General features: G+C 40.2%; 1 protein-coding gene across 3 annotated transcripts; it reads left to right on the forward strand.

Moving 5' to 3' along the window:
* Window positions 1-1,310: 1,310 nt before the first annotated feature.
* On the forward strand, window positions 1,311-25,862 carry PUS7 (pseudouridine synthase 7). 3 transcript variants are annotated; one of them, XM_086610149.1, is made up of 17 exons: window positions 4,383-4,431; window positions 5,093-5,486; window positions 7,354-7,450; window positions 7,559-7,660; window positions 8,554-8,698; window positions 10,661-10,678; window positions 13,021-13,132; window positions 14,452-14,529; window positions 16,229-16,357; window positions 16,595-16,720; window positions 17,018-17,079; window positions 17,853-18,013; window positions 18,865-18,991; window positions 19,721-19,822; window positions 23,270-23,399; window positions 24,493-24,584; window positions 25,239-25,862. In XM_086610149.1, exons 2-17 carry the CDS (start codon window positions 5,122-5,124, stop codon window positions 25,373-25,375), a joined length of 1,983 nt encoding a protein of 660 aa, XP_086466275.1. In that variant the 5' UTR covers window positions 4,383-4,431; window positions 5,093-5,121; the 3' UTR covers window positions 25,376-25,862. The 3 variants fall into 3 exon arrangements, with proteins under 3 accessions (XP_086466274.1, XP_086466275.1, XP_086466272.1); XM_086610148.1 differs by lacking the exons at window positions 4,383-4,431; window positions 10,661-10,678 and adding an exon at window positions 1,311-1,334 and having other exon boundaries at window positions 7,354-7,438; XM_086610146.1 differs by lacking the exon at window positions 10,661-10,678 and having other exon boundaries at window positions 7,354-7,438.
* Window positions 25,863-25,910: the final 48 nt, after the last annotated feature.

The raw sequence follows: 25,910 nt of genomic DNA on the forward strand, positions 1-25,910 counted from the left end.
GGATCCATCTCTGCTCAGAACTAAGGATAGCCACAAATCTTTGCTCCTTCCTTTCTAACTGCAACACGCATTTCCTTGATGTGGTCTTTTATAAGTTAGCCATAGAGCATTGCATGCGTACCTGGGATTTTTTAAATCCAAACCAAAGCACTCCATTGTGTTACCTCCCCACTTTGAGTAGAATCTAAGAAAGTAAGTACAAGGGATGAGAAAACAAGTCGCCCATATATGCAGAGCAGTTATAAGTCTCATCACATACAAGTGTGATGAACAGAATACAACTAGAGAACGAGAAGTATGAGAAACTAAAGAGTGGTGTTAATCGCCTGGCACAGAGGAAGCCTGAGGCTGGCTAGAACTAAGGTATGACACAAACGGTCTTAAAAGTAAAGGCAAATCATGTATGTTGATGAAAAGACATTCCTTGCACTGCTGCTTAAATAGAAAGGAGGGTAGAAGATGACATTCTGACAGTGTCAGAAAAGACTCGTAGTACAGACTCAGCCTGGTTTTATTTAGTTTTAAAATGGTAGCGTGATTTGCATAGATATGGTGGGAGTTTTGAAATGGTACTCGAACATGCCAGTCTCCTGTCACTAATTTTCAATTAGCGCGATCTGTTTCAAACGTTAGGAGGCCACTATCTCGTGTACATCACCCCTTGCTTTGACTTCAGCTGTATTTTGGAAACGGAACCTTTTCTGTAGAGTTGCTGTTCTTTCAAAAACTCTTGTCTGCTTCCCCTGAATGCCTCAAAGTGTTTTTTACTATCAAAGGCAGCTTCGGCAGGCCAGAGGTGTCGGGAGGGCACATAAGAGCAGCCCCTCGGTGGGCACCGCCCCCTCCCCTCCCGCCCCCACGCTGCCCTCGCTGGAAGCAGCCGGGGCCGCCGCTGCCCGCCGCCCACCCGCGCGGCTGCCCCGGCCTGGAACCGCTTTAATTGCACACGATGGCGGGGTCGCACGGCGCCCTCCACCTCTTCCCTTCCTCCCTCCGCGTTCGCACCCGACCCGGCGCCCCCGCGGGCTCCAGGCGGCGGCCGGCACCGGGGGTTATTGGCCGCTTTCCCCCCGGCAGGCACGGCCGAGCCCCGCGCGCCAAAGCCGCGGCTCTGCGGGGCTCGGCGGCGCTGCCGCCGGCAAATGGCTCCGGCGGGCGGGCGGGAGCGCTCCCCACCGGCCGGGCCGCCGCGGCGACGGGGCCGGACGGGGGCGGGCGCAGGCAGGAGGCCGCCTCTGCACACGCGGAGCTGGGGCGGGCCCGCGCCGCTCGCTCCCGCCGCCTCCTTCCCCGCGGCGCTGCCGCCTGGCCCGTCCTCCCGTGCCGGCGTGCGGGTAAGTGGCACCCCCTCCCCGGCTCCTGCCTGGCGGCGGGCGGAGGCGCGCCCTCCGCCGGCAGTCGCCGCCGCCCAGGGCTGCTGGGCGGGCGGGCGAGCGAGAGCCGCGGCCTCCGCTGCGAGGCCGGCCCCCAGCTCCCGCTGCGAGCCCGTGGGGTCAGGGCCGGTGGGGGCTCGGCCTCGGGGCAGCTTCCCCCCTGCTTGCGCCGGGCTTTCCCCGGCTCGCTCCAGGGCTCCCGCGGCCGGCCGGCAGCCGCGTGGCGCCGCGACTCCAGCGGCAGCGCTTTTCTCCTGCTTGCTCGCCGTCCCCGTGTCTGCCCAGCCCCTCCGCTTGCTCTCGCCCTGCCCCGGCAGCCTCGGGGCTGGCAGCGGCAGAGCCGGGCCGCGGGACCGGCCGCCGCTTTTCCGGCCCGGCGCGGCCCGCTCGGAGCGCTGCCTGCGGCGGCTGCCCGGCCCGCGCCGCCGGTGCCGAGCCGCATGGCTCCGGGCTGCCCGGCCCGCGCACGCTTCTGGCACCCAGGCGGCTTCTGCGCCCGCCCGAAGGGGTTGCTTTGGAGCGCTGCTGTATCATCGTGCCCTCTCGTCGGTCGCCTTTTAATCCGATCTGCCTCATCTCAGGGGAAACCGGCTTCGTACCCAGCACTGGCGTGCGCCTACCCCTTTTTATTCTTTTAAATGGGAAGTACCCCATAGCCCCCGCCAGCCTCTGCCTGACAGGTTCCACACCAGAAGTAATCGCTCAGCATTGTTTGCTGGGGAGAATCAAGCCCCTTTATTTGTAGCAGTGTATTCAGTCTCCGCTGAAACGTGATCTTTGTTGAAATTGGTGCGGAATTACTGTTTCTGCAGATTCTGGCTTTTATGCAAACACCTGTTTGCTAGGAAAAGGACGGAGACAGTCGAGCAGCTGTCAGAAAATAATAGGTGCCCCTTAACTCGCAGTCTGCACCAGTGAGACTGTGTGCCCCGCTCACTTCAACTTGCTCCTTCAAGTAATATCCTGCAGAAGTTTGGCACAGGATAGTGCTTCGTTGCATGTGAGTCATTCCTCGGCAGTAAGAATAGGCTGTATCTGACAACTTTGGAGTACTTGTGGCCAATGTTGAATTCTTCTAGCAGTTTGTGTCATTCAGTAAGTAGGTATTACAATTTTATTTGAGGAACATGGGATTTATCGTATTACTTCCTTTGGTAGATGTCTCAGAGGATTTCAGTGGGCTGAGTGCTGTTTTGTTCGTCATGTGAAGACATTCACAAACCATCTAGAAGCCTTTTCCACATCAGTGCTTCATAACCTGGGCTCTGTAAGTTTGGGTACATAGGTGAAAAAAAATCTGGAAATGATGGTGAATTGCTTCTCTTGGCTATGATTTTTTTTTTTTTCTTTTTAGAGAAGGATTTTACATACTTTTATTTATAAGAGTACAAACTGAAATTAGTGCTTTCTGCTTAAAGGAATATCAATTTCCTAATTGTTCTGCTTCTGCATGTGTTTTGTTACTCCTCTCTTCAAGCAATATGTACGCTTTTTTGTTAGTCTATCATTTCCCTTTTGTCTGTTCTTTTTTTCTAGTGCCTGTTTTCAGTTCTTCATTTTAGCAAAACATTTCAGGTGTTCCTGCCTCCTTACCCTGAGTTTGTGAGCTCTACAACAGAAAGTCCAGGCAATGAAATCAGCAGTGGCTAATGGCTAATTGGTAACAGTTGGTTAACAAGTCAGCACGTGGTGATTATCAAGTTAGTGAAGAGTCTTCCCGTAAAAATATACTCTTTAAAATTAAATAGACTATGCTATCTAGTGGCTGGATAAATAATACAGCATGATGTGTGTAGCTCTAAAATACTGCTCTGTGCTTAGGTTTATTTCTTAGTAACAGTTGAATCCTATTAAATTAGAAACTTGCATGTTGTTGTGAGCAAAACTGTCTTGACTTGGGGAATTTAATTTAATTTATTGCCAGTTAACACAAACTTTTAATTACTGATTTGGCTGGTGAGATACAAAGAAGAAAATCAGTTAAACAAACATGGAGAAAACTCTTTTCCTTCCCTTTCCCCAGGCTCAACTTCACTCCAAACTCCTCCCCTGGTTGTCCCCACAGGTTACGCTCTGTCCCTTGGGCTAGGCAGCAGTAGTGCAGGAGGTTAGAGCTGTGGTATGGAGGTTTCTTTCTGCTGCTCCTTTCTTGTTTCTTATGTTCCCATGTGGACCCCTCCATGGGCCACAGTCCCTTCAAGGATGTCCCTGCCCTGCCGTGGGCACCTCCACACACTGCAGTCTGCTCAGAGATAATCTTTGAGGTCCCTTCCAACCCAAACCATTCTATGATTCTATGTCCCTGCTGTGTTGTGCACTCTGCCTCCTTCCAAGAGCGCATCTCCAGCTGCACACCCAACAATGTCCCCGTCCCCATGCCTCCCCCTATGTCTTTTTTAGCACGGTGTAACACACCTCCTCCTGTGCTTCCTGTTGTGCTTTCTGCCACCAGCAGCTCCTGCCTTTATTAAATAAGCTGGACCAGAGGCACTGTGTGCTCATCTGATGAGTTGGAGTTTGGCAGGCAGTGGGTTTGGTCCATTATGGAGCCTGCTGAAATGGTCCATGAGCAGCACAGGGGAGTAGATGGCCTCCTCCCATGCAGCCCCCTGCTACCAAAACCTGCAGTTTATCCCCAGTACACCAGTATGCCAGTTAGGTCATGCTGGGAGAAAGGTCCTGTGGTTGCCTAATTATAGGAACTCCGGTCTCCTTTCATAAACATGGAAATAAAACCAGACTTCTCTGCTGTAGCTTGCTAAACGACAATATTGTTTTATGTCACTAGGTTGGTAACACTTTCACAACTGTACTTACTAACTTGTCTGTCTCGTTATTTGCGTCTGCTCCTATGTAGCTGCTGATACCTGGATTCAGAGGTGACCCGTTTCTGTAATGATCACGTTTGTATGTGTTTTCATAGTTGTTTTTTTTTTGCCTAAAACTTTCTCGAAGAGTTAGTTTTCTTCTGCTTTTCAGATCTGAAGGTACTAATTCTGCTGATGCAAAGGTAGCAGCTCAAGTTGCCAGGGAAGAGTCAGAGTTCTCCTGCACCAGCGTGAGTAGTCATGTTCTTCTCCGAGGTCATTTCACTTCCTTGTTTTGTTTGTCCCACTCATTCAGTAGTTTTATTATCTCATCCCTTTTATCTTTTGGTCTGAATTGCTGCCACCTTGAGTTCTGTGTGGGATGGTGTGTGTTAAGAGATGAAAGTACAAAAGGAAGAGATAAGATTTCAGGTTTAGGCGAATCGAGCTGTCCTCTCTGCATCCTTGCAAGATGGAATCTTGCTAGAACAAGGAATGATCGACAGTAATCGTGTTTAACAGAAGGCTTGGGAACAAGAAGTTTCTTAGGCGCCAAATGGCTATCGACAGCAGAACCTGAGTGCACAGGCCTGGATGCAGCTGTGGTAAGGGTTGGCAAGAGTGATGGTGGTGGTAAATGGTTGGTGTAGTATTGAATCTTGTCCTTTGTAGCCTAACATGCATGCTGACTTGGGTGGGTATTAAGTCCCCTTAACATCTCCCTTCACTTTTCTGAAGTACATCTTGTTTCTAGCTGTACAAAATATTTTCTTGATGTTTAACTTAAAAATGCAGAAAGTTATGTGATTTTTCCTGAACTGTTGCAGGGCAGAGAGCCCTTGGAGTGAAGAGACTATGTATTGATATTGCTCTTAAGCAGACAGGAAATAAGCCATTCTTCTTGCTCCTCAGGGCTTTCTATCCTACACTGTGCCTTAAACATGGAAACTGTAGAAACGAATAGTGTATCCTTGAAACGTCCTCGCTCTGAGGATGATGTGGCCGATGCAGACGAAGTCAAAAGACAGAAGATCTCAGAGAAGCCTAAGACAGGGAACGACTCTGGACAGAGCGTTGAGACTGCAACAGAACAACCTGACAAATCTCTGCTTGAGGATGTGAAAAATGAAATAATCCCCAATGAGGAAAGTGAGGAGCAGGAAGATGAGGAACTAGAGGACAGTGATGAAGATGCAGATCCAGAGAGCTTTGCAGACATGATGAAGCATGGACTGACAGAAAGTGATGTTGGCATAACTAAATTTGTTAGCTCTCATAAAGGCTTTTCTGGAATCTTAAAAGAGAGGTAACTCTGTCTTATTATGTATGTTAATTCCTTGTGTTAAGCAGCTGTTGCTCTCCGTTTTCCTTTTCTCACTTGCAGGATGCAACTGGATTATGTGTAGCCACTTGGGAGGTTCATCACTTTCTTTTCCTAGTGCTGAGACTAAAAGATTTAATTTGGGACTTTTCTAGATTGTTTTTGGTGGTGTGTTTTTTTTTTTTTTTCCTTCTTTCCTGTCAAATGGAGCTCTGAAGAAGGAAGCTGTGTATGGACAGAAATACATGATCACACTGGCCTTTGTTGTTTCTCTTGCCTTCTGGCAGTAGCAGCATACGGTGTAAAACCTGAGGCAGTGCACCCACCTTTTGTACTGCTCTTCAGTGCTGATACAAGATGCACTGGAGAATGGTATTGAAACCATCCCTCTTTGGTGGTTCTTTGCTTTTCCCTGACTTTTTTGTCTTTAAACAAATGTTTTTAAACATGTATATTTCAGATGGTCCATTAGGCTTAAAATTGTAGTCTGATCAGTTGTAATGTCATTTACAAAACTCAAAAGGGGATTCTATAACTCAAGGTATGGAATTTTACATTCTATACTTAATAAGATGTTTAGGTTTTAGTAGTTTTTTTAAAATGAAACTTGTAGTTTTTTAAAATTAAATAACATCTTTGAATAAAACAATGCAAGTACAAAAACTCACTGAAGTGAGAATCACTGTTGCTCTGACTTAGCAAAGCAGTTAAGGATGCTTTGTATACACACCAAGAAGTGCCTGTTTTTAAATACTGGCTTCATATATAGACCATTTTACTTAATAAAGCGATGTGTATGTATTATGTATGTATTTAAAATTTATATGCAGCATTAAGCAGCTAGCATATTCCTTCACTGGGGAACACAGTCTGTGCTGAACCTCCTTCTTGGAAATCTGCCCATTTTAAACAGAGGTGGCCAGGTGGTAGAAATGTTGGTGAGCTCGTCGTTTTTCTTTGATCTTAGTTTATAACACCTATTGTTAATTTAGTCCTGGAGTTTTTATGGCACCGGTCACTAGCATGTCTAGATAATAACAGAGACGACACATAACGCTCCTCAGGAAGGAATTCTACCAATATGATGTATGGCAAACGGAGGCTTGGGGAGATACAGTAGAAACGACAATGTTTGGTGAAGTTTTATTCATCTTTCAACATTCATAGACTAAGAATTTTCTCTTCTTTTTTTTTTACCTTTACGAGGAAACACTACTTAAAAATCATTTAGCAATTGCAACATAGACTGACTGTGCTCTGTTAAAGTCAGGGTAATTTTGTTATTGGACATAGTGACTTGTTTGAAAATGTCACAGTTGAATTCTTTGTTGCTGTCGTAGAGTACGTGGAGTAATAGTTTATTTGGAAAATGTTCTCTGTAATTGAATATATGTAACAGAGCTGAGTTTGTCCTGCTTTCCTTAAAGTGTAGCTAACATGCACTTTATTCTGCAGGTTATTTGAAGTGACAGTTAATATACTTGTGTTCACATTGTAGCTATGGAGTAGAGTCTTAATTGTCAGTAATGACTGAGATTGAGGATATGCATTACTGATCTCTGCAATCTAGTGAGAAAATGACTCAATAACTATAGCAGGTGTTCGGTTATCTGCAAAGTCTGCTGTATTTAGATATGCCAGACTTTCCTCTCTGTTTTTGTGCTGCCTTTCTCAGGGGTGGGAGTAGGTACAGCTTTCTCATGGTTGAAGTTTCTTTTATGTGAATTGGATTATGTGAATTCAGAGTTCTTGAATAAATTCTGCTAACAAGCAGCTTCTTGAGAAAGGACTTTGTGATGTGGGATTTTTATTTTCTTTTGTTAAAATTTTAATATGTGTTTCTTCCTATCAGATACTCGGACTTCGTTGTCCATGAAATAGGCAAAGATGGACGTGTGAGCCATTTAGATGACTTTTCTGTTCCAGTAGATGATGAGGTAAATTTTGAGGTAAAGATTTGGTAATGGCTATGCTCCTTAAGCAAAAACATTAAAAGGCTGAAAGTTGTTCTGTGAGGGTTATTGGATGTTTGTTTTCCCCTCCCAAATATGTATTAGGACCCATCAGAAGAAACATTTACAGTTTTGTCAGATGAAGACAAGCAGCGTTTAGAGGAGCTCCAGCTTCTTAAGAATAAGGAAACTAGTGTTGCCATAGAGGTAAAATTAATAAATGATACTAAGTTTGTAGGGGGGGATGATGAGGGAGTGGAAGGTACGTGCTTTCTAGTGCATGTAAGGTATAAGGGCAATTTGAACGTGATGCAACAGGGAATACCAAAATGTTTCCAGTTCAGGGTTCAATTCTATAAATCCTTATGGATGTACTCAAATTCATGCACATGAGCTGTCATTTTGATTTTGGTGAGACTGTACACATGAACTCAAAGATGCATCTTAATTTCTGTGGTGTTAAAATTTTCTTGCAGTATTTTGTTTTCTATCTGTAGTATTTTATAGGATGATTATGTAAGAGGAATTAAATAAAACATCCATCCTTATGGAAGACTATTTTCAAGGTCAGTGTTTAGTGATTTAATAGAAGAGAAGATAAATATGCTCTTCTGTAAGAAGAAAAATAAGAAGGTACAAAATGAAATTAAAACATCCAAATATTCCATATATTTGAAGAATAACTGTTGAGCTAAATTTGGAGCAGAGATGAGTAGGATTAAGTCTGGTAATTTCAAATAGGCATTCACACATTAAATAATCTTATCTAGCCTTTTTTTTTTCTTTTAATGCATGTAGAAAAACTTCATTTTGCCAGAGTTTTCATTAGAAGGGGCTATTTTATTAAGCACAGAAGAGGGGAATAAATCTTGAGAATTTTCTTTAGTGACTGTTGAGGCTGGGGTTTGTCACAGAGTTATGTATTATTTTTTCAAACAATATTATTTTAATGAGTAGGCCAGACTTTTAAAAGTATACCTATTCAGTACTTTAGCATGATTTGGTAGGTTTTCTCTAAGCGTGGAAAATTTAACTTGGAGAATCCCTCCCTTTTTCTATTACTTTGTTTGGTTTCTGTATGAGTGTTTATTTAAACACAGGTAATTGAAGACACCAAAGAAAAAAGAACAGTTATCCATCAGGCTGTGAAGTCCTTGTTTCCTGGACTGGAGACTAAAACAGAAGATCGAGATGGAAAAAAATACATTATTGCTTATCACGCTGCTGGGAAAAAAGCACTGGCAAGTGAGTTTCAGTATCGCAGCAGTTAGGTAAAGTAAATGCCAAAATTATCCCCAGAATAAAAATCATTAGTAAGTACTTCAAGTGGAGCATACCTCCTAACATAGTCTGGCTCTGCTTTTTCCTCTCTGCGACTGATGCTGTGCATCTAAAATTACAAGGAACACAAGTAGTGTCTCAGACTTAAATTTCTACTTGCTTTTTTTTTCCAAATCATTAATCGAATACAACCTTGTTAGAAGTGAGAGGATCTTTTGCTATTTCAGTAGGAATAGGCAAAATAGGAGCTTTATTTTCAATATTGTTTGAACTTAGCTTTCATGAACTTACCTGGATGTGTAAGTGTGTGTTGTGGAAGTAAAAGATAGTTGGAATTTGTATGTTACACAAACAGTCAATGTAATCTTGAAAATCCATGACAGAATTCTCAGACAAGCACTTACTTGTTTTCTCAGAGTTATAGATTTATATAAAGATAATATATTTCCCGTGGTCTTCAAGGCTACTTCTTCTTCCAAGGCTAATTATATTTGCTGAAAATTGTCTTTATACATTATAAATCACAGTTACTATTCTGGAATAATCAAAGTAATGAAGGATTTTCAAAATGAGGTATTACCTACCTTAATCTTGCCCAATACTGTTTTGGTTACTGGGGATAAATTCATGTGTTCTACATCTTTTAATGTTATTACAAATCTGTTGCTATTGTAAATTGAGAGGATTGTCTACATGTAGAATGTTGCACATTTAACAAAAGGTATTAAGGTTTGATTTAAATCGATTGGACTTCTATGTAATTTGAACCTACAACAAATGACAATGTAAACGTAGTCCTTTCATTTTAAAGATGAAGGAAGTGGAGAAAGGATAAGGAGATAAGATAACTTAAAATTGGAAATGACACCATCTCCACATTCAATTTAGTTACTATTTTTTAAGGCTTGTTCTAAACAAATATGGGTATGTTTTACTTTCACTGGTACTATTATAATGTGTTTATGTATCTTGTTTAACCATGTTTAGAAAACTTGTATGTTTGCATGCTTTATGCATGGAGTATGTATACTTACCAGCACAAAATTCTCCTCAGCCGGTTTTGTTCTCTGTTGGTTTGTAATGGTTTTACCTCTGCCTTTTCCTTCTGCTGCTTCTATTCTTTAACCGTTGTTACAGTCAAGTGGTTGTAATTAAGCTGACCAGTCTGATTTAAGAGATACTGTATAAAAGAATTTGTGTTTGAAATGCACCGAAAAGAATTTAGTTTGTGTCTCTAGGATTAAAACATTATCTGGAGCATCAGCTTGTGATGCAGAGGAGCATCACCTATTTAAACTTGGATTCTTAAATTGTGACACTACAAACACCTGTGCATGTTGGTGGAAATGTGTGCAGTTTCAGTGAGTGTGTGTAAGTGCTTAGGAATGTAGGATTTAAAAGTGTGAGTTCTTTTTAGTCAGGATTGCGTTTCTTTCATGTTTATATAGCCACTAGCACGTCTTAGTCCCGAGTAGGTTCCCGAGACAAGAAGCATTTCAGAAGTGAAGAATATTTGAATATAAGCTGAGATATCTGATTACTTTTGTTGATAATGTAAAAGGTTACCAAACATACTTTCCTAAAATTTAGAATTAAAAGCTTCTTTGTGTCTATAGTAAGTTTACGCCCAACGTACTTAAAGTACTGCCTTCCTAAATTGTCAGTAAACTGCCGTTTCACCGTTGTCCACAAATGAGGTTTGTTGCATCTCCGGTTGAAGCTTTCCATATGTTCACTGTTTGCCTCTGCACGATTCCATTGCATAACTGTCTAAATGGCTGTCATCCACCACCTAACTGTTGGATGCTCTCTAAAGCATAAACAATCCCATAACCATAAACCTGCATGTTCACCTCTAAAACCCCTTTGACAGTCTAAAAATTAAATGCTACTCTTTTGTGCTCTTTATGCTATGCATTGGGACAGAGGTCAGAACTGCAACAGGTAAGAGATGTTGACATTTCATGCTAGCAAAATGAAATGCCAACTATTGTGACCTCCTAAATAGCAAAAAGACTGGCCAAGCTAGTAACAATTAAATCTTTAAAAAACCCAACACGTCAGTAATGCTTAAAATTCCCTGAAACAGCCAAGACTTGGGCTTGTGCTACCTCGTTTTCCTAGTGCAGTATAGGCAGTAGTCATTCAGTGCAGAGAAGTCTGCAAGTATTAAGTGATGTGAACTATCAGTTTTGACAATACTGTTTGCTATTTATGGTAAATTTTTCCACTGGTTTCATTAAGCCAAACCTTTGCCCTTCAGTCTTGTATTTCAAACACCACCGTCTGTATTTATACAACCCTACAAGTATATATCATACATCCTGATATTAAAAAAGAGCTTCCAGCCCTCAATTTGCAGCAAAAGATTTGGAAAAAGGGCTTGGAAATAGGATTTTACTGTCAAAAATGTAACGTGACTCCGAACCATAGCAATAAGGACTGCAAACTGTCCCCCTGGTCCATCTGCCCAGTTGAGTATTCTGAAGTATTGGTGAGGATTAGTTAAATACTGGGTTGGTAGCTGCAGCCTTCCAGTACTCAGCATGGCCAGCAGTGCACTGGATAGGCCTGTGGCTCCGATGCCGAAAGCACGAGGAGCCGGTTGGTATATGTAGTATCTGTAGAGTCCCTTTTAGTCTAGCCCAGATTAGGATTCACTTTTTGAAGGATGTTGAAACGACCATGTGCGAGATGGATTAGTTAAATTTGAAGAACAATTCCAGCTGGAGGAGACTTTCCTTGATGAACCACACTCTCTCTTCTTCTTTTCTTTGCTAATTACTGAGTTCTCTACGAAGTACCTTGCTCTCCAAGCTGAACGCAGTGTTTCATTGACTGAATTTAAGAACAGTCGTGGCTCAGAAGGGAGACCAGCAGGAGCATGAGGTCTCTTAGCAGGCTTTGGACCATACTGCTCAGTTTAGGTCCTAAGAAACTCCAGAGTGGAGAGGGGCTTTGCTTAGAAATGGATGGTACAAGGCAAGCATTGCAGTAATTTTTAAGTGTTTAAAAACTAATTGTATAGTATTTTATACTGTAGCATGTGAAGTTGTTTTTGCAGGAGTGTGTATATGGATGGCACTTTCTCAAAAAAACGAAGAAGAATTATCTTTTACCAGAAGGATATTCAGCGTCTTGTTTGGGATGTCTGGGCTTTATTAAATTAATGTGAGCAAACGGAGCAAAATTTCTCAAGAACTTCATTCCTGTGTTGGTGTTTATATACTGGAATAGGACTGGCTTTTTCAGTTAGCTTTTGCTGTTATGAAAGACACTTAAGCCCTTTTGTACAAAACCAGGAATATCTGCTTGGTGGCTACCAAGAGATAAGGGACTTCTTATTTAAACCAAAACAAATCCTTAGTTTTTTTCTTATAAAAACAAAGCACCTCAGAATTGGTTGCTAAACCTGTAGAATCAGTCCCTCTTCCTCGTAATGCCATCAACAGTGCATGACTGTAAAAGGAAAGTTTTATCTCTGAAGGCCTTTATGTGCAACAAAAGCTTGACAAATACATTTACAGTTTAATTCTCTTTCCAGAAAATGACAAATAATTGTACAGAATTGTAAATCAGTTGCTAGTCTGCGGGAGCTGAAGTTATCTCTTCTTCTGGGGTTCTCTAAACACGGCACAGTATCTGGCTTGAATTTTGTTTGTTAACGTCTCTATTATGCCAGATTTCTCTTCCAATAGGACTTTTAAAAAAAATTCACTTTAATTATTTGCGTGTATACTTTTTAGGCTTTTATACAGATACAACCAATGCTTTTACATGATACACAGAAAAAAATCCTACAGAAATAAATAGTACGTTAGTACTACAAATAATAATTGTAGTCTTCCTACAAGCAGGGCTCCAGTGGTCCTCATCTATTAATTACAGAAGGCAATAGACAAAACGTAGAGTGGCTTTTATTGCTGAAAGTCAGTGTAAATATAATGTTTTTTAGAAATTTAATCAGGCAATATGGTAGTTAAATGATACGGGTATATTTTTAGATAATTTCATGACAAAGGAACTGTCACCATTTCATGCGAGATTTTCTAGGTGGCAAAATTGATTTAAGGAGAAGTTTGCAGCCCAGTGGAAGGGGAGAAGGTCTTTTTCAACGTGCTTTGCAGCTTCTGCTGCCAGTGATTCACTTTTTTTTTAATAAAGCAGATGGAAATTAGCAGAAATTGACTCCTGCATATTTGTTTTAAATGTAGCTGCAATGGAAAATATACTAATTAAATTTAAAAAAATGACACTTTACAAATTTTAACCTTTTGTTTTTAAAGATCCAAGAAAACACTCTTGGCCAAAATCTAGGGGAAGCTACTGCCACTTCGTACTGTACAAGGAGAACAAGGATACTATGGATGCCATTAATGTCCTATCCAAATTTTTAAGGTAAGGCTGTTGTTTCTGCCAGTCTGGTTAGCATGCAGTCCTCCTCCTGTATGCTTCGTGTTACTGTAAATGTTACGCTTCAGAATTATGTAAGAGCAACACAAGTGATTACTATTGCCTAATTTGTAGCTAGTGTGTTTGTTTTTTTTAAAAAAAGTTATTTTAGAATATCAAATTTGAAACTTAAAAGTTTTGGAAGGAGGTTTGAATGGAACAAAATGATCCAAAGAAATTTAGAAGACTGTAACCTACTACTTCAATGAAAAAAGGCCCACAGCTGAAGCTGGCTGATCTGAGAAAGGTTTGGCAGCTCAAAGCCTCAACATGCGTAACCTGAATTAAAAGCCATTTTTTTCCCAGCATGTGAATATATGCAAGTATGTTACGAACCTGTCAGATATTGTTGCGATAATATGCTGATCAGTTCCTAAGCAGTTAGAGTTGATAAACTGTTGTTCCATGTGATAATTTCTCCATGGCAACACAGTCTTAAGTTCCTTTCACCCCCTCAAGTGCAGCAACAAAAAGATTTGCCAAAGACATGATGTGAACACAGTGAATTGCAGAGGAAGGACTATTTTAAAATTGGGTCAATTCAGTGATCTACTTGTAGGGAAACTTCCCCACTTCTCCCCTCCTTTTCCCTTTGCCTTTTCTATCCAAAAATAAATCTTTGTAATCTAGACTCTAACCAGTGTACTGCTAGTATTTGTGTTTGAGAACAGAATGGTAGGAGCATAGTTTTGTGGAAAAACGTCTGTAATGGCAATTCTGCTACCCCCTGGTGCCCATAGCTGGAATAACTGGAAATATTCCCTGTGTAACAGGCTGTAAAGTACAAAGTGGAAAGGAAAGGAAATTTTCCTCTCCAGGAAAGAAATGGATCAAATTTTAAATTAACTTCTCATATTCTCACATAATGTGCATGCATGGTATTCAAACAGACATATTATTTGAATTTTAAGGAAGAAACACATGAATTATTTTTTTTGTGAAATTAGTGGTGGCTATGCATTTATGCATTGAGTGCATGTATATAAACAGGTACTTCAAAGCTCAAAAGCACAGTTGTGGTAAAAGTTAATCTGTCTACATATAATTAAAACAGAAGTTTCCTTGTGTTTTATGTACTTCTAGATGAGATTAGAAAATGTCACACGCGTTCAGGGATGTTAAATGGTAGCCTGGTTCTGGGCAATATATGTATATATTTGCTATTTTTAGTGTAGAAGATTAATAATTCTAAGTAATTATGCTGAAAATTATGTTCCTTCTGTGGTTATTTTAATATACATAACACTGTTACTGTTGCTTTTAAGAGTGAAGCCAAACATATTTTCCTACATGGGAACTAAAGATAAAAGGGCTATAACAGTTCAAGAGATTGCTGTGCTTAGGTAAGTGAAAATATACTTACAGGAGTATTTGCACTCCTACCGTGATAGCTTGAATATCTCACTAAATACCTTGGAGACCCAGTATGCATGTGACACAAATGGCAGATTCAGGTCCTGATCTTGTAAAGCACATGTATTAACGAAGATGCTATAATCCTCTTTTATTCCGTGGTGATTGCTAGTATTTTCAGTCACTGGTGCTCTGAGTCACAGGCTGGATACCTGTATTTGGCTGAAGCAGTTGGCCACGTTGCCTTTGTGCTCTTACACTGCATGGCTTCCGTGGAACAGCAGAAAAACAGAATAACATGGTGAAAGCTATGTCCCACTTCCTTCCTGACTTTCATTTCCCCATTCCTCCAGCTGGAATCCTATTTTCTTTCTCACCGAACTCTCTGAACAGCTCCAGAGAAGTCTAACCACTGCCTTTACTCGTCTGTGAGTTGCCAGAAGGGGCAAAAAGCGTTGAGGAGTTTTTCCTGCCTTAACCTACTCCTATAAGTCACCTACTGAGATAAAATAAAATTTATTTTGTCATATTCCAAGATAATTATATGGTTTCTGGGCACTTGAAATTAGTGCTATGTCCGTAACTGAGAATGATGGATGCCTTGCAGTCATATATTACGGTGTCTGCTTAGCTAGCTGCAATGTTCTGCCTGGACTACTATTTACAACTCTTTGAAAACCACACTCCCCAAAGTGAGGAATTCTAATATTTGAGAGCCAGAAATTTGATCAAATCCTTGTTAGGAGGAAGGTATTCACTACTTAATTGTTCATATTTTTCCTCCCAGTGGTTTGCATGTGCATACATTTGCAGATATAAAAGGAATTACTGATTTGTGAGAAGCCCCAGATTCTCATTGCCGCAAGGCAAGTTTGCAAAGCAATGACCATTCACCAGACTTGTGGTGTGGTCATCTCCTGGTGCTGTTCCATTTACTTTTAACATGACCACGTTTAATCTTGTGTCCAAGAGCTTCAGTGTGTTGTAGGCATTGATTTTGGGGTAAACGTGCTGATTCGTGGTGTCTGTTCAGTGGTGCCACAGTACCCGACTCTCCTGCGCAGCCTTGGAGAAGGATGGCGTAGGAGAGGAGACGTTGCCGTTTCTCAGCCCGCTCTGAGCTGAGTACCCTGGCCATGCTAGGTGATAAACTTGTCTATCCTGGTACAAGCTCTAGTGGAAGTGTCAAAGAGCAGCTCGGTGATGCAAAGAACAGAGTATGCTTCCAAAAGTACTAACAAAAATGACAGATACCAGTGACAGATTGGATTTCACACTGCCTCATCTGCACCAAGCTTACACAGTGGCGAATTACTTGACTGTGTTTATGGCTGTGCTAACTGGAGTGTATTCATGGTGTAGTTACTCAAATAAAGCAGATTTCAGCTTGTGGGGTACAGTATACGTCAATATTGCAACATACTTTTTTTGCATCATGCTGTAACATGGATGTGAAAAGACATTACTGGCAGTCTTTGTCATGGTATACCTTTTCTCTTGTATAAATAGCCTTAAGAATTAGCTGTTCTTTCTTTTAGATATTTCATTAAAATACTTTGAAGAGGCAACAGCAGAAATTTGGGGAAACTGGACTCACTGCTTTTTTGTTTTGAAATGCCAGCATTTCTGCATTTCTTTGACTATCTGCTTTTCTAAGCACAGGTTGGTCACTGTTGTGTTTCTTTTTAGAATCACTGCACAAAGACTTGCTCATTTGAATAAATGCCTGATGAACTTCAAATTAGGAAATTTCAGTTACAAGAACCATCCACTGAAATTGGGAGAACTGCAAGGGAACCATTTCACTGTTGTTCTCAGGTAATACGTTAGTATGTATTTAGACAGTTCTGTTACAGTTTTTTTTCCTTCAAGTAGGTAAGGGGTATCAGTGCATCTTGTGTTACAAAAGAGAAGAAAAGTTCGTCCAAGGACAGGGTCTGTTGAATTTAGTAAGTGCTATGTAGTGTAGATGATAAGCTTTAATATTTTGAGGATCACAAAATAGTGTAAGCCCTTAATGTAATCTGTCTATATTGTTCTTTTTTTTAATGCTAGAAACATAACAGGAACTGATGACCAGATAGAGCAAGCAATGCACTCTCTCAGGGAAATTGGATTCATTAATTACTATGGAATGCAAAGATTTGGAACCACAGCTGTTCCTACATATCAAATTGGCAGGTACGTGTTCTTTTCATCCCGTTTTCTTTTTTTTTTTTAATTTTTTTTTTTATTCCTGTATAACCTCTAAAGTACTTTTGAGAATGTTTTTCTAGCATATTGCATGTGCCAGTTTTAATTTTAGATTCAAGAAAGAACTTGTTTCTAAACTTAGTTCAGCAGGTATCTTGCATAATACCACTACTTTTAATATTGCATAAATCTATACATTAATACTTCTTTTTTTGGATAAGTTGGTTAAATCTCCTAAGAATATATTTAGTCAGTTCTTAATAAACTTTATTGTTTGAATCTTAGAGCTATTCTGCAGAACAACTGGAATGAAGTAATGGATTTGATATTAAAACCACGACCAGGAGGTAAGGACTGAAAAATTATACATCACGTGTTGCGGAAGCGGGATTTGGAGACCCCAGAGACGACTCAATATGAGTTAGCTGCAGGAATCTCGTTTATTGCGCAGTTCTTATTGCTTATATAGACAACTTTTGTCAGTCATCTTGAGACCACACCTTTTCTACAGCATTATTGGATGATACATATGCTTGTCGTGTTTAACAGGCTATTTCAAAAAACACCTGCCTAGCGAAGCTCTGCTCTAAGCAAACACTACTCCCTTATCATACAGCATAGTTTTCTTATCCTTAACTTCAAGGGCATTCCGCCCCTGAGGCCTAACTTCCCAGCTCCCGTCTTTATTCACACAGGGTTTTCTTCGTGCAGTCTCTTCAAAAATCCACATCCCAACAACGTGTTTTTGCCTCTCCTCCAAGTCTTATAAGTTCAAGAAAAACGCTTTTAGATTTTGATTCTTTTAATTTGAAAGGGCGTGTGTGAGGACAGCTTTGCATGTGCTAAACTTCAGCCAGTTTAGCAATGGAGAAGCAATCTTCAGACTTTCTGCTTCTCTTTCTTTGCTGTGCAGTTTGTTGCAGTAGGCGTGAAAAGGGACCTGAATAATTACACACAGAATCTGCTCAGGCTCCATGTATAGCCTTTGAACCCCAGCTGCTCTGTGATACTGTTGGTCTGTGTAATTACTGTGATAGAAACTTTAATTTTTCATCTGTTTTAACCAGAGATGCTTTCTGGTGTGTAGTTAAAATATTTTTATTTTACATCCTTATTCTAGCTGAAAAAGGATACTTAGTAAAATGCAGAGAAGAATGGGCAAAGACTAAAGATCCAGCAGCAGCTCTCAAGAAACTACCTGTAAAAAGGTGCGTGGAAGGACAGCTTCTACGTGGACTCTTAAAGTATGGAATGAAGAACATAATCTCTGCATTTGGCATAGTGAGTGTAAAAGTGCTGTGGGGTATTTACTTGAATAAACGCTCTTTTGATGGTATCATGATGAATTTGAAACAGACTTACAGATGCCTGATGAGTAGAAGGTTAAGTGTAAATTATTTTCATTTATCCTGCCTTTTTGCTTGAAGTACTGCTGCATGGTAACTGACGACATCTGTAATTAATGTATGCATAATAAGCTTTCTAATTTATACAATGATCTTGCTTGTACATTGGAAGCAATACAGTTATGCTTAGTAACCATGTATAACACAGATATGAGAATTGTGCAAAAGTTCAGTATCAGAGTTGTTCTGTTTCTTTAAAAGTATAAATCAAACTGATAATGTGCTAATGCTTGGCATAGAGGTGGTGGATTCACTGTCCTTTTCAAGAACTGCAATCAAGATCAAGTCTTTAGAGAAAATACCTCATCACCAGCAAATTACTGGGCCCATTGTAGGAGCTGAGGAATAATTTCTTGTTTATGAAGGAGATAGAATAACACTGTGCTTTCACATCTGCAAAGTTAATACTTAAGATTTCGGGAGGCTGAGTATGAATTTGGTGTTTTATAATAGCTCCATGTGTTTGATGAGCTGTTGAATAAAAAGAAATTTCTTTTAATTTAAGCACAGGGATTTTCTTGTGCAGATTTCAAATGCATAAAAGCATTATTTCTTCACATATCCTTTTCCCGAATAAAGAACAAAACCCAAATCCATATACCAAGAAATTAGTCTTGTTGCTGGAGAAGATAAGATTTCAAATATATGCCTTTTTGGTTATGATTGAGAGAGAAAACTAAAAATTAATCTTTCTAATGTTTCACTTTTTTTTTTCTTTACCTCTAGATACCAAGAAATAATCGTTTAATGTATATTCATAGCTACCAGAGTTATGTGTGGAATAATATGGTGAGCAAGAGAATAGAGGAATACGGGCTTAAAGCTGTACCAGGAGATCTCACACTCAAAGGAGGTAAAATCAGACAAACAAAAAGCCAGTGACGCTGTGTAGTTCAAATTCCAGGAAAACAAGGCACATACCTGTTTGTGATACTGCATACATGTTTTCTTTTCCCTCTCACCCATTTTGGTCCAGTGATTTATGAATCCATTGGCCAGTTTTAGTCAAATTTTGAAAGGAAACAGAAGTCAGGTATTACATTTCCATGAGCTGTGCGTTTGCTTGTTTTTCCAAATATCTGGATAGGGAAGAGAGACTATGAAGGACTGGTTGTTCTCAAGAATGAACTTAAACCTAGTTGAGCTATAGAAGGATGTTATGAATGTTTTAACCACAGAAATTTTTGTCTGCATTAGTATCTTGTAAAGCAGAGACTCCACTCAGTTAAAACTTCCTCACTTGGATTTGATCTGGCATTTCCCTGGGGTGAGAATATCCACAGTACTTCTTCATGTATGCCTGACGTCTGGTTAGGGGACTGTTTGTCTAGCGGTCCTTACTTTGTGGAGCTTTAAAAGTCACTGGAAACCAGGCTGTGATTCTGCCAGTAACTGTGACGGCCTTGAAAACTTAACTTTTTTTTTTTCTGGAAATACTCTCTGTTAAGTGGAGATAAAACACAGCAGTTATTCCTCTCAAAGTAGGCTTGTTTCAATCAAGTGGATCATTTTTTACGTGTAGCTAATGTTAACCCTTACAGGCACCCATACTGGTAACTCTGTTTTTCTGTCCTGATTGTAGCCACAGCTGTTCATATCGAAGAAGGGGATGTTGAGAACTACACTATCCATGATGTAGTGATGCCACTGCCTGGATTTGATGTTATTTATCCAAAGCATAAAAGTAAGTCTGACTGTTGACTTTACGTACTTACTCTGAAAATGTAAGTCCGTTTTAAAATTGTTCTTAAAAGAAAAATGAGATCTATGCAACTTTGGTGCCAATTAAAAAAAACCCACTATTTCAGAGCTCTGAATCATTACTGTCAGCCTCTCCCGTTGTGAAAATAGTAGTCTGCATTGTAACTTGTTTCATTTAACACAAATCTGTTTCATATTTCTTTTTAGCTATAGCTTTTCTGAAGAAAGAAGTTTTTTACTGAGGCAAAATTATTTATCTCCATACGAGGGGAAAAAAATGGTGAAATATTAACTGAAAAGTGTATGCATTTGATTTTAAAATTAGAAAACAAACCAAACTTCTAGAATTCGTAACCCAAACAAACGCCTGAAGTTAGGAAAAAGTATCAGATCTGTTTTAATTAAATATGAACCAATATGAATGTGTGGGTTTTTTTTTTTTTAAAAAAAGCATATCTTTCATGTCCTGTATATAAAGTGTATTGGATCTAAATTGTTTTTATTGGAATAGGTTCAGTCATCTATAATTACCTGCAGGGAACACAATGTTATTTTTAAGGGATAGAGTGGTAGAATCACTTTAGTTGGAAGGGACCTCAGGAGGCCATCTGGTCCAACCTTTTGGTCAAAGCAAAGTCAGTGCTGTTATTCAGCCCAGCTTGCTCAGGGCTTTGTCCTGTCAGGTCTGAAACTTTCAAAAACAAATAGATTCTGAGTTCTCTGAGTCTTCTCTAAGCTAAAGAAACCCAGTTCTCTCAGACTCTCCTTACAGGGCATGTGCTAAAACCCTGGGCCATTGGGGTGTTCCTCCATTGGACTCACTCAAGTTTATCAGTATCTACTTTGTACTGGACACACTATTCCAAGTGCAGTCTCATGAGTGCCCAGTAAAGGCTAGTAATTGTTTTTCTTGATGTAGCTACTGGCGAAGCTCTCATTGCTATTAGTTGTTGCTGCTGCCAGGATGCCCTGTTAGATCTCATTTCCACTAGCAGACCCAGGCCACTTCCGCAGAGTCGCTCCATAGCCTCTACCATTGCAAGGAGTTAATCGCTTTCAGGTACAGAACTTTGTCCTTGGTGAATTTCAGGACGTTCCCCTTGGCCCGTTCCTCTAGCCTGCCTAGGTCCCTCGGAATGGTAGTCCTGCCCTTGGTTGTATTGACTACACCCCAGCTTGATTTTTGTCCACCAACTTGCGGTCAATTCCAGCTCCCCCACGTGTGCTGATAAAGATATTTAACAGGACATATCTCAGTTCCTTGATGAACTGTGCTTGTAATGAGCTTCTAGGTAGAGCTAAAACCACTAGTGACTCTCCTTTGAGACGATGAGCCCGATGACCAACTCCTGTCCTGTCCCAGCAAGCAATCCCCAAACAGCTAAATCCCTACACCGCGATCCCAGATGAGCGAGAGGCCCGAAAAGAGAATGAGAGAGGGAGAGAACTCCAAGAGACCGAGTCCAAGAGAGCTCTCAAAAGATAATTCCAGACTTCCCGGTCCACCCTCATCTATATACTGAGCATGACATTGCATGATATGGAAATTCCATTGGCCAATTTGGCCCTTAGTCCTATGTCTAAGTTCAAATCATAAGGGGAGTTGTGGCCCCCTTGTCCTGGCCATGCTCCCCCCTATCCTGTTGTACTCCTGCACACTGGCAAAACAGGGGAAGCTGAAAGGTCCTTAATGTCTCAGCACCAGCTATACACATCAGTGAGCTATCAACATTCCTCTCAGAACAAATCCCATCCTAAATCCAAAACACAGAGCTCTTCTAGCTGCTAAAAAGAAAAACTAACTCTGTCCCAGTTGAAACCAGGACAGATTTTCTTTTCCTTTTTCCCCTTTTGGTAAATCCATGCTCAATGTTACTCTCATTGTGTGCCCAGAAACATGTTCCGAGAGGATTAGCTCCATTATTTTTCCTAGGGACCAAAGTGAGTCTGACTGGTCTGTAATTCCTTAGATCATCCTTCTTGCCCTTTCTGAAGATGTGTGCAACACTTGGTTTTCTGCAGTCACCAGGGACCTCCCCAGATCCCCATGATCTTTCAGAGATGATAGAGAAAAGCGTTACCCTGACGTGAGCCCCCTCTTTCAGCCTGTATCTTCTTCCACTACTGATATTCCCTCTCTTTCCTGAACCTTGCCTCTAGGAACAGAGGCCTAGGAGACCTTGCTTGTCGAGACTGAGGCAAAGGAGGTGCTAGAGAAGATCAGCCTTATGTCTGTCACCAGACCACCTCCCCATTTAGCAGCAGGCCAACATTTTCCTTTTTGTATTCTCTCATTCCTGACACTGCAATTTAGCTCTTGTTGCTATTGATGTCTGTTGCTGATTGCAACCCTAGCTGAACTTTGGCTTTCCTAACACCATCTCTACGTGCTTGGACAACGTTTGCATATTCCTTCTTTGTAGGTTGCCGTAGCTTTCACCTACTGTATGTGTCCTTACATACGAGCTGAGTCATGAGTTCCCTACTTGGCCAAATCAGTCTCCCAATACGTATGCTTGTTTTCCATAATGTTCGGCTGAACTTGTGCTTGGTTGTCCTTAAAAGACCAGTCGTGTCTCTCGAGACAAGTCCCAGAGCCAAGATCCTATTTATCATTCATCTCTGATACGCTTGAGGTAAAGATCTGTTTGTGATGAGGTGTGGCACTGAACCACATTGAATTCAAAGATGGGAAAGAAAAGCTGCAATTTTTTACATTCAGTATATTTATACTAGGATTTGCTCCTGTTTAAAATTCCCAACTGCATGAAGTAATGCTGGCAATAGCACTGCAAATCAAAGGCACCAGACTGTTTTAGCTATAGTATGCTCTTTTATTTCCATTGCCTTCCCTGCTTGTATTTCCATTGCCTTTCCTGCCTTCCCCAGGTGTACATGCACACGCCCTTACTTAAGGATACACGGCTGCACTAGAATTACTCTGGCTGTTGGCAGTGTACTTAAAGGTCCTTACTGGCTAGTTTCTTCAAAGGGCTCTCTTAAATTATTTCACTTTGCTGCTTTTTCAAAGATAGAGCAATGGGCAGTCTGGCCCAGTTTTTTATTTTTATTTTTTTTCCTCTGTGTACCTGAGATTAGTCTTGCGAAGTTTAGGTCATTGGAAAGCATGTATGAGACATCAATGAAATTTCAATATGAAATGTCAATAAAATACTTTGTAAACTCTGTTTTCAGCTGAAATTTTGATTTGATAAGAATCTTTCTTGGTTACTGCCTCTACTAATTAGATTGTAAAAGCAAACATGGTAAGTAATAAGATTTGCGATAAGTAATTTTAAACTTCTGTGTAACTTTTATCCCATATACGCTGAAAACTACTAAATACAAGGGAAGGAATTATCCATGAAAATGGGCTATTTCAATCAGCTGCACTGCGCTTTCTCCTATTAAATATTTTCTTCTTTTGCAGTTGGTGAGGCCTACAAAGACATGCTAGTAGCTGACAATCTTGATATCAACAACATGAGGCATAAGATCAGAGATTATTCACTTTCTGGAGCATACAGAAAGATTATAATTCGACCTCAGAACGTCAGCTGGTAAGTAGGGAGGATAAAGGAAATTACCCTTGAATTGACAGCACAGAGTATACGTGGGATGACTAAGTACAAGAACCAGTAGATTGACCCCCAGGACGTGCATGTAGACCGAAGCACAGGTGTGGAGGAATCTCTCTGCATTTCCCTCATGGTTTTACGCAGTTGAAGTTGAGCCAGAGCCTTATTTCTTCCTTGGTCCTCTGGTTCAGTGATGCATGAGTGCCAAGACATGTGTCTTGGTTGTTACACTCCTTGCAAGGGCTTGCCTGCACACTTCGTAGATAAATTATTTATGTTGAAACCATGATAGATAATATTAAAACCAGGTTTTTATAGTCTTGCTGTGAGAAGGTTGGTCTCCAGTTTACCTGTCTGTCAATCAGAATGATCTGTTTCACTTAAATCTACTAAATCTCTGTTGTTAGAGATAAAACCTAGTTGTCATATGGCTACTGAATAAATACCTTTTAAACAGGTGACTGTACAAATGTGCAGAAAGACTTGATCACTGATGCATAGAAGAAACAACGCAGAGGGTTTAGGAGGGAGACAAAAAATACAAATGTTTACACTTTATTTTAATCAGTGCTGATGTTTAAAGCTTATCTACTTCCCAGTTATTTTTTCAGCCTCATAATTCCGTACAGAATGATTTCTCTTAAATGAATGGCAGAAAGAGTAGAATATGTATTTAAGCCCCTTCAAAGAAATTTTGATGGCTTTTTTCAAAATTAAGACTTCTTCTTTCCCTGCTCCCCCCCCCGCCCCAGGTGTTCTTAGAGTTGACACCATTCTTCCCATAATTTTATAAATTATACTTGCATAGCTGGAAATTCTGACAGCCCATGAGGGAAAACTAATGACTTATGCAAAGAAACTTCTCACTGATTTATTATTTTTTTTTATAATCTTTATCAGACAGAGATGAGTCTTCTACATAAAGCTTTACCAGTTATTGCACATAAATGCTGCCTTACATCAATTCTATTTTGGTTATAACTGCCAAATTGGAATATTATTATTATTATTATTATTAAATTACATAACATATAAAAATATTCTAAATAATTAAAATATTATGTACATTATAAAGGGAGGTTGTTGCATATGATGATCCCAGAATCCCGTTATTTACTACGGATTTGGATAAGCTGGAAGGAAAACCGTTACCAGTTCTTCCTACAGGTAAGTTATTTTTGTGCTGATGTTTGCAAAATAGAATTTTGATCAGGCTGTTGCTGCTACATATCGAAAGTTCATTTAAGGAAGAGCTTTCATTTAGCTAGATTGTTAAGCAACAGTGTTAAAGACATCCGAAGTTAGCTGTCTGAATAAGAACCCTTATTTCTCAAGAGTGCAAGCAGTTCTTCCAGCAGTCTGTATTGACTGTCGCATCTTCATATAGACATCTGTAAAATCGAGTAAAATGCTTTGCAGTAAATGTCTGTGAAATGCATGAAGGTGGAATTAAGCCATGAATTGTCTATATGCTTGGACGTTTTTTTATATAACTCTAGTCACAGTTTTTTGACTACTTTCCAGAAAAAGAGAATAGAGACTAGGAATTAAGTTTTGAAAGAATAAAAGTCTATTTTGCTTTTAAAAGAAGAAAACACCCAAAACACCACTTCCTGTTGAGAGGAAATGTTAAAAAGTAACTGTCTTAAGAAATTATACTGTGGATTATAAATTGAAGTGTGGTGGTGGTGCTTGTTTTGTTTTATGGGTTGGCGAGTTAGTCATAGAAACTTTAGTCCAGTTTAGATAGCATTCAGAATAAGCATTATTTACGCCTTTAACTTTTTCTTGCTTTGTGTCTCCTCTCACCCCTTATGATAGATGGTAAATTCAGGGCACTAAAGATGGAGTTCTCCCTTCCCCCATCCACTTATGCTACCATGGCGATTCGAGAAGTTTTGAAAATGGACACAAGCATAAAAAAACAGACACAACTGAATACTACCTGGTTACGCTGAATGAACTGCAAAAATGACTTAGATTTTAACATTATATATAAAGTGTTTTCCTATTTACATGCTCTGTACAAATCTTTAAAGATTGGCAGTAAGAGATTTGTATTTTTTTTTTTAAGTTTTTATTAGTGCTAGCATTTAACTTCAGTAGTCGTTTGCGAGGGTGGGTGTAATATAACATAGATCTTAGCGACTGGTGCTTTTTAATGAATGAGTAAGTTGCTTGAGCTGTAACAGGGGTGCGTCTTTAAGAAATGAGCTTATAATAGTTGCAGACCTGGAAGAATGTTTAGCTTGCTTTGCTTTTCTTTGGCAAGTCCTGAATGTTTTCATGAGTTCAGCGCACCTTGAAGTCTCTTCAAATGCATTAAATTACAGCTTAGAAAATGAGTTACAACACAGTCAAGATATGGATGAACACTTACAAGGCAGGAGATTTTGCTGGTAGCGTTTGCACTGACGCAGTAGAGGTGTTGGCAAGGCTTTTTATCTGCTGTAAAGATGTACAGCTGTTTTAATTAGTTGGTCTTTCCATTAA

This window comes from Tauraco erythrolophus, chromosome 4 (genome assembly GCF_009769465.1).
Source record: "Tauraco erythrolophus isolate bTauEry1 chromosome 4, bTauEry1.pri, whole genome shotgun sequence".
NCBI lineage: Eukaryota > Metazoa > Chordata > Aves > Musophagiformes > Musophagidae > Tauraco > Tauraco erythrolophus.